Raw genomic sequence first — 9,666 nt, forward strand, 5'->3', positions numbered from 1 at the left:
ATATATACTAACTAAAATTCAAGTGTTTAGTAATTTTTAAAAAAAAACAGTTTTAAGAGAATATTTTAATATTCATAAAATCATGTAAAACACTGCATTTTATTACATTTTGTGTCTCCTCGAATGGATAATTAACAATTATGAAAATAACCTCACTTAACTGTCTGAAACGAAAACAAAAACAAAAATTTAAATTGTTGATTGAAGTGTCTACAATGCTGTCCGTTTTATGGGCTGCTGCCGCTTTGGAATTTTGTTCATGTTTCATATTGATCTCAGTCTCGATCTGTATGGTCTGTTTGCTACTTTGTGAAGATTTTCTTTTATTGCCTGACCACAGTTCCAGTTGAGCCCATCCTAGCTTCTTTTCAGAATTACATTGATATCACTTTCAATTCCCTTCTTTGCTATCCTCAAACTCACAAAGAAAATATTAAAGAAAAACACCCTAAAGATACAAAAAATATTGACTGAAACAATTTCTCAGGTCACTAAACCTGCAATGAATTTAACAAGACATCTAGAGTTTAGTAATTAAGTGGAATACTGCAAGGAGACATCCTCTCACTAATTTCATAAACTTTCCCCACTCCTCCACCCAGCAAGCTATGCCTAATACAGCAGAGGGTGTTAAACTAAACTTTTTCCACCACTTTTTATACATAGCTCTACCACAAATGCAAATATGTGTTAGCACAGAGTCTCCCTCAAAGAAAGGGCAAAAAAGAAACACAGGTTAAAAATAAGGCCCCACTAAACTGTTATCACTTGTTTTATATATTTAATGAGCAGAAGAGATAAAACTATCTTCTGCACATTATCAGTCTCCCAAATTGCACTCATCTGCCATTGATTATTAAGTGTCTTCTACCCAAGGTTATAGTAAAAGACACTTGCTCAAGGTGCCAAGCAATGGAATTAAATCTAAAGTCATATGTTTATGAAGAGAACTTTCAAATTATTCTGCTGTCACTGTGTTAGTAAAAATCTTAATCTAATTCATAATCGTTATCAACATTCTACTGCTTTTGTTTTTCAACATTAAATTAATACTAGCAACACCAACGTCTTTGTTTTTTTTTTATATAAAACAATCCCCCCCACCCTTAGCATTTTTTGCCTTCTTCATAATGAACATATTAGATGCCAACTTTCTTTTTTTATAAACCAATCCTTCTCTTAATGGGTTGTTTTTTTCTTTTTCTTTTTCTTTACAGTGACCATTTTAGATATATCAGCATTGGGGGGAGGGGGGAAGAGGAAGGACAGAACCAAATAACAAAATAATGAAATACACCAAAGAGATTAATGTCAAACCAACAGACTGTATTTGTTGAGGTGTCTTTTGTTTTATTGTATAATTCTTTTTTCCCCTAAATGAAAAATCTAACTGCACTGCCATTGCAACAGATAAACTTTGCAGCTAATCAGCACTGGTTAATAATTCATTAGATTAAACAGTTAATCTTCATTTAACACCAGTTTTTTCTCCAAAGATTGTTTTGTTAGAAAAGTCATTAAGATAGAAAAACGTGAAATAATGAAAATCAATTTTAATGAAATAAAGAATAAAAAGACTACAATTATTAAAAATATACTTCAAAGAAGTGTGTGTGTGCGTGCGCGTGTGCGTGTGTGTGTGTGTACATGTACTAAAGAGTGCACATATAAAGTTTCCCTAATATGTGTGTGACATACATTTGTTTTGGTTTAGTTTATCCCCAGTTTGGTAGGACAACCTCATATAACAACTAAAAGTCAGACTCCTCAGACTTTAAACCATTTCATCCAATCCAAAGAACCACCAATATTTCCTATGCCAAATTTCCAAACCATTTTTAAAGTGTGTGGGGTGGGCTCATATTTTGCGTCCTACACCCTAACACATCAGTACCCACCTAATCACTCAACATCACAAAGACACAACAACATCCGAGTGGGTACCACTAGAAACGCTGCTGAAGAGCTTCATTAGATTATCTGACACACTGGTTCTAAACCCTTTTCACTACCAAGGATCCTTTTCACTTTAATTTTCCAGGGGGCACCAAGTTTTCGAAAGGTCTGTCTACTCATCAAACTCATAGACAGTCCTCCCCCATCCCCACGCTACTGTTTCCTTTGCAGGGAAATACTGAGGCAAATCTGCTCAAACAACTAAGTGTACCACACCAGTAACAACATCTTTTAGAATAGGAACAGAGTGAAAGACAGTGGAGTAGAGAGAGAGAAGTTGATTGCATTAGCTGCTGTAAAGTATCAAGACTGGGGCCTTGCATGTCTAAGTTCACCCTTGGAGAAAAACATATTCTTAGATCAAATCAATTCACCGTTGCACTTCACATCTTACAAAATAAAAACTGATGACTTCCCCCAAAATTAATGAAAAAAAATAGTTTAAACATCTTCAGTTCAAAGAGTGCTTTCTCAGGCAATGCTATTACTGAACAATGTGTAGACTCCCAGAACCAAAATTCCTTTGTTTGTGTTTCTCATGTACAAAAACGAATATACTTCTGGTTGCTGTGGTAAACAGCCTCAGACACTTGTGTATTCATTATTTTGAAAAACAAAGAAAACTATTGATATTTCAGTCAATTATTTTACAGCATCAAAGAGATTGATTTTTTAGCCCCTGGTCATCCTTAACTAAGCAATGGTAATCTAACCGTTTTTTTCTGTTTAGTTCAAAGTGTATTTAGGATAGCAGTCTCAAAGCATCCTTCTCATTTCAGTTAATAGGTCTTGATTTAAAGGAAATTTGGCTGCTAGTCTGAGCAAATCAAGAAACTATGTTGAGGCTCCCTCATTAGCTTATGCCTAGAACCAGTTACTGTTTTTTAGCCTTATGTCAGACATAACACACCCGTCATCAGAGCCATCTCAGCTATAACCATTCTAACAATAGTAAGATTTCAGGGATATTTGTCAGTTATTTCTAGCAGCTTGAATGACCACATAAAATCTGCCCCATTGGTAACCCCATGAGTAGCATTTCACACTATCCATAGCCTCCTGTCCAATGAGTGTCGTTAACAGCTTTTAATAACTAAAATTGGTTACTACTTCACCAACTTGTGTGCAAAAAAAGAATAAGAGTGTGTGATGTTTCTCAAAGACATCAATATGTCTACAACTGGGAAATCGAAGTAGATTTATAATCAGACAAACTAAGAATTTAGTTTATGCAGTTTTAAAACCTCAAAATTCCCTATGCTTTAAACTTAGTAATATCAAAGACATGTACATGCCATCAAAGAAGAATAAAGACATCGGAAGTAAAGTTGATAGGAAGGCAACTGATCTAGATACTATGAAGGACCGAATTCAGTGCTTGCCTCATATTTCTGAGTTCTTCATTAGGGAGGGGCTAAAAATCACCAATAATGTTTCCTCAATCTATCTTCTTCTTTGTCCGTTAATCATTCTATTTAGCAGGGATGGGCATTTTGAGGGAAGGGAAAAGCTACTTCAGGTTTGAATAAAAACATAAGAATTTTTTTTCAATATGGTAACCAACGGCCGGCCATATGAGCCTTAAACGCTGTAAGAGAATTCAATTAACAAAGCAATATTAATAACAATGACAGCATTAACAACAACAACAATAACAATAACAGTTACAAATTTAATCACACTTCTAAACAGTCTGGGAAAGTAAAATAAAGCTACAAACTTATCTTTTCCTCTCTCAATGAAGTTTAGAATTTCTAATCCTTAAAACATACCATTAGCATCTAAGTATATAAGCACCAATTACAAAAGAAATAAATCTTTAAAACATGAGAATTGGTAACAACAATTTATATTCTAAAATCAAAGGAATCTACCAACATTTGTTTATTCATTGATTCTTTTAGTTTTGTTTTACTGTGAATTTAGTTTATATTCCTTAAAATAAGACATCATTTCAGACCTGCACAGAAACCGTATTCAGTCAGTCTGTTGGTTTGTTATGCTTCTTTCTTTTTGCCATTTATTAATTACCGTTTCATTACTTTGGCAACATTCTGTTGTATTATGTTGTTATTTAGTTCCAAGTTGAGTTTGATCCCACAAACCTATCAACAAAAGCACTTTGTAGCCATCCTTTCTGTGTAGGGATATGTACGTAATGTAACTTCATCTTTTTTTAAAATAGTAGAATGTTATTTGGAGGAGATTAAACAGCTCTTTCTTGCAGATGGAGTAACCATACAAAGATTCTTTCTTTTGTTGCTGAAAAGGGCTTAAATGATTTAATATTTAGTTTGTTCTTTCATTTCTTTTTTTTTTTTCTACAATATCAAAGTGAAATGTTTAAGGTGATCCTGACATGAATCTTAACCACCTTTTTATGCCATCTTCTACAAGCAAGCTTACACCAACTGTAATGTATGAGCTCCTTTCAGTCTAGCTGCAGTAAGAGTTCCTAAAACACTGGTTAATAGAGAGAGTTATTAACTAAGGTGACAAGTCAGAGTAAATGCTAAATAACAGCCCCAGCAGGAGACATTTAGCCACAGGCACCATCCTAATCTTTTGAAACAAATAGTTGCAAAAAAACAATAATTATTTAGATAAATATTATTTTTGAATATTCACTGTATTATCTCCATTTTCGTCCTTGCTTAGCACAGATGGAATGAAATGGCAGTTAGACATTTGCTTTTTTTTTTTTTTTTTTTTTTTTTTTTTTTTTTTGGACAGTTTTACAAATTAAGCCCTTTTGAATGAAATGCAGTGTATTTTGACGACAGACACCAGAAGCTTCTAAACAAAGAAGTGAATTCTAATTATTTTTACTAGGTAGACAGAAGCAAATAAAATAACATGTCTTACCTAAGGATACAAAGTAAATGGCTGGAACAAAATTCAAACTTATGGATAGCAGTGTATCCAGTTTCAATCAGATCCCTTTAATCTTGCTCTCTTTCCCATAAAATATGTACCCTGACCTCCTTACTAAGGTTTTCCCTCAATCCCACTAAATTCAAATCTGGATATTCTTCCTTTCCATCATTCAACCCACCCATGGGCATCAATCCATTTCTGCTGCTGTAGAAATCCATTTACCATCACTAAAATACGTTTGCTCTCCTCGGTGGGGAAAATATATTTTAGACGTTCATTCATACATCAATGGTTTCTGGTGGTTTTATAAAAGAAAACCACTGATTCAGAAAGCAGAAATTACTCAGCAAAAATACATGTTTATTAAAAGCTATGTGATGGAAAAACATTGATAGGAAAATAAACAAGACAGTCAGTGCAAGGTAAATGTTGTAAGATAAAAAAGAAAGAAGAGTTAAAAGAAAACTGCATAGATATAAAATTTTAAAAAAATTAAAAAAAAAAGAACTTAAAGAGAACAAATAAAGCCAACCTTTGCCTGAAAACTTTGCAATTTCAGCTTTTAATTCTTGACTGACTTGAATTTTCCATTTATCCCCAGACGATGCCCTTCTATGGTGCTTCTTGAAATGGTAGTTTTTAGAGCCAGAAGTCATCGGTCCAGCTAGGCGGCATTTTGAGGACGCAGTCGATAACTGACCAGAGAGATGACCATTGCTATCATGGCAGGAGTAGTCTTGGTCAATCAATGGTCCTGTACCGTTATATATATGCAAGGCAGGGGAAGTGAGTGATTTCATAACAGAAACAAACTGTGGTGATTCACTGGTCACAGAACTACTGCAGGAGGAGCTAAACACATCTGCGATCAGGCAACAATATATAGATATGTAGATATGTAGAGAAAAAAAAAAAAACATAAAAAAAAGGGAGCAAACAATGATTACATAAAGCAAAACAAAGGGTATCATATAAAAAAAAAAACATGCACTGCTTCACATCAATACAATATCAGCACATACGGTTAAAACATGCTTCCACTGGGAATAATTCTAATACAGGGGAAAAAATAAAAACACACAAGTAAGTGCATCTGTGAAGAGTTTTGCTAAAAATACAGCTTATTTAAGCATAAAAGCATTTAAACATTTAGCCAAAAATGTGCCTGCAAACTATTTCTAAGAGTAATCTCACAACATAAATAGATTAGCTGTATGAAATATATCAATGTTTTATCAAATTCTGGATGTACAAATCTGTGGATAGCCATTATACATGGCCCCGGTGTAGGATAGTCTTTCCGATAGGAAATTTGAAGGTTTGTTTTTCTTAATTCTTTTTCAATATAATTTCTAAAGAGATTATTTTCTGCACTCTGTATTTTCAACTTTATTGAAAATGGTGCATAATAATAATATTTGCTTCTAACATAAATTCATGGTGAGAAATTTGGGCTGGGAGGGGAGTAGTTAATTATAATGACCCCCACCCCACCTTGACAGGTACTTTATTATCGACCCTGGTAAAAAGATAACAAACTAAGTTGACTTCACTTTTGTATTTGGCTTGCAAGATTCTTGATGCAAATTCACGAGTTGAAACAAATCTTGCTGTGTCTTGGGAAGGTCAGTACACCAACAATGATAACACATGCACTGATTAAATATTACTTCATTATTGTTAGTCAATTAGTTAGCATCTAGCCAACTAATTAATCGATCATTTGTTTAATGTGCTAGTTAAACACACAATCAGTTTTTTGTTAGTCAAAGTCCTGTCATTGCTATCAAGGTCTGATCAATTAATTAGTCGGTTAGGTATTTGACCAACTGACAAACAAAGTGATATTGAACCAGAGTGTGTGTATGTGTGTGTGTGTGTGTGTGTGTGTGTGTGTAATTATTATGGAATAAAAGAAGAAATCCTAACTTCACTTGTATCAAAATACACTGACTGTTGTAATTGATTTTTTGATCATTAAGTAGAAAACTCACAGTGTTCAACTACATCACAAACTGCACAACCGTAGTTACCACTCCGAATGTTGACACTTCTACTGTAAAACATACTACATACACACTAACATTTACAGTCAAGTGCCACAAGTCTCAAAACCATTTTACATTTTCAATGAATTAAATCTTCTAACAATTCGACTATTTTGCTAGCTTTAGCCATTTGACTATAGACGTGTTAGGACACTATATTCATTTGTTCTTAATTGGAAAATTCCAGATAGAATTTAATACAAATCCTCCTTCAGGTACAGGAGGCAAAATGTACAAGAGCGGTCATGATAATAAACATGACAAGAATTTTCTTAGCAAAAGTGAGGGTTGAAAAACTATTTCATGAATGAACATGGTTTTTCGATGAACAATGCAATTATGAAATTAAGATAATTACAAGGACTTGCCCATTATTGGTATTCACAATGTAATTAAACCAATATCCTCATTCTATTCACAGCAATCACATTGACTTAATATCATTACATCATCATTGTTCTCATCTCCACTCAAAATCATGAGGAGGAAGATGATGAGGATGTAATTGATATCCAGTTGATATCGTTTCAGTGAAGAAGAAAGTGAGGATATATCAGTTTAATTACAGTGTGAAGAGTGATAACAGGAAGTTCTTGTAATTATGCTAATTATCATAATGAATTGTTCATATGTTCCTAGAACAACCAGGTTCATGTTTAAAATAATTTTCCAATACACGTGCACACACTGATACAGGTATGGAGATTCACATACAGGACTTTAAGTTTCAGTGTCAACAATCTGATGATTGCTGCACATCTTCAGTCATGCAAATCCAATGTGTGTGTGTGTGTGGCACCATCGATTGCAAAAAAGTTGTGTGCATGCCCATAACTTAGTGGTTTGGCATAAGAGATTTTAAGTACCAGACTTAAAGACTAAAAGTATTGGGGTTGATTCATCCAACTAAAAAGCCTTCAAAGTGATGCCCAAGCATGGCCGCAGTCCAATGACTCAAACAAGTAAATGAGATACGCACACACACATATATGTTAACATAAATACATGTACATGTGTATAAGTGCATGAATAAGTGTATGTAAACACATGCCTATATTTTCTCCCTTCGTTTTTTTCATTCTCTCTCTATTTTCTTCCCCTTATTCCTTTCTGTCGAAGAGCATAGGCTTGAAATGTTAAAAGACTTTTCCATTTTTCCCAAGCGATAAACTAATACACCTGCTTGTTGTTCCTACATTTGTCTTTTGTTTCTCTATAAATCTGAACTACATATACATATATATATATAGACACACACACACACACACATACATACATACATACATATATATATACCAACATTACTGAGATGCCAACAATAAGATAAGAAAATAGAGAGATAATTGATAAATTATTATTTATTAATTAAAAAACTGACAAACATCTTTTACAGCTGTTGCAATTCTAGACCACAAGATTCGACTTGCAAATAATTTTTAATTTCATTAATTTACTGAAGGTCTAGAATTGAAACAGCTGTAAGAGATGTTTGTCAATTTTTTTAATTAATGAATAACAATTTATTAATTATCTCTCTATTTTCTTATTTTACTGTAATAGATAGATAGATATAAACCATGGGTTATATAGTTACCTTACAGTTGAATATTAACTCTAATGTTCAACATTCTTTGTATAGGTAACTAACCAGTACTTTCATAGGAGTTTGCTATCCCTTAATGAGGTTTGTAACCTATATATATAGAAATGCTAGGGGAGAAAGCAGTCTTGGTCAACCCAATAGTGCAATAAATTTGACTCTGCTCAATGTATTCAGTCAGTCTTTGCATTAGCAAATGTTTTTACAACTTTATATCTTGACAATCCTAAGAATTAACACAGCAGAAACAAACTAGAGGATTTTTTTTTAATGCATGCAAAATACTACTAATTCTTCTAACTTGGTCAATGTGATGGTTTGAGAAAGAAAATATTAATAATGATTGGTAATTATATATACAAATCCTAAACTACTTTACTTACCACTGGTATCTGAAATAGAAAAACCATTTAGTTTTAAATAACTGACAATCCTTGTGAAGTTTTAGTTGTCATACAATAGATGTATACCTGACTTATAAATATACTCTCGGGAAACTACCAAATCTGTTATCCAATAACTTCTTCCTTATTTAACCCTTTTGCATTCGAATTACTCAGTCAAATGTAAAACTTCTTCATTCCTCAATTAATCATGAATTATCTCATAGCTTTGAGATCTCAATGATGTAATTGTTTATTTTAAGAATGACATTGTAGATCAGGTATGAGAGGCCAAATTTGGCTGGCTTTAGAATATTTAAGGCCAATATGGACTGTTTCAAAAAGGATCCATGAAGGAGGTCAATGAATACGTGGTGTTCCTATTAGGAGTACTTTTCTCTCACAAAAGCAATTGCAAGTCAACACTGTAACTAACATATCACTCATCGATCCAGGTCGCATCTTACTACTTGGTGGAACAGTGAGCCTTATGACTCATCATACCTTATTAAGGCCAGGCAAACTTAACCATTACGTGTCCATCAGTGTCTTGCCTTCAGAATGCATATCTTGTCAGTGACTGGATACAGCTGAAAACTTCTCAGCTAGCTGTCCACTACCATGAAGGCAGCTGCTGATGCTGTTCTCATTCACATGGAAACTAAATGGAAACTTTTAAACACAATTTAATACAATTTTCTAAATATTTGAAAACAATCCTTAACTCTAGAGACATGTTTACACCATTTTCAGTCTTTGGCAGTATATATACACACACAGATACTTACATAGAAACACACAC

General features: G+C 33.5%; 1 protein-coding gene across 7 annotated transcripts in view; it reads right to left on the reverse strand.

Moving 5' to 3' along the window:
- Positions 1-9,666, reverse strand: part of LOC106884293 (bridge-like lipid transfer protein family member 1) — a 213,773-nt gene that overhangs the window by 46,827 nt on the left and 157,280 nt on the right. For 6 of the 7 annotated variants that reach the window (XM_014935660.2, XM_052972555.1, XM_014935618.2 and 3 more), the window contains one exon: positions 5,366-5,695. The exons of the other annotated variant lie outside the window; for it this stretch is intronic. In XM_014935660.2, the coding sequence (XP_014791146.1) occupies positions 5,366-5,695 (330 nt within the window). The remainder of the gene's footprint in view (positions 1-5,365; positions 5,696-9,666) is intronic. 7 annotated transcript variants of the gene reach the window in all.

This window comes from Octopus bimaculoides, chromosome 13, assembly GCF_001194135.2.
Source record: "Octopus bimaculoides isolate UCB-OBI-ISO-001 chromosome 13, ASM119413v2, whole genome shotgun sequence".
NCBI lineage: Eukaryota > Metazoa > Mollusca > Cephalopoda > Octopoda > Octopodidae > Octopus > Octopus bimaculoides.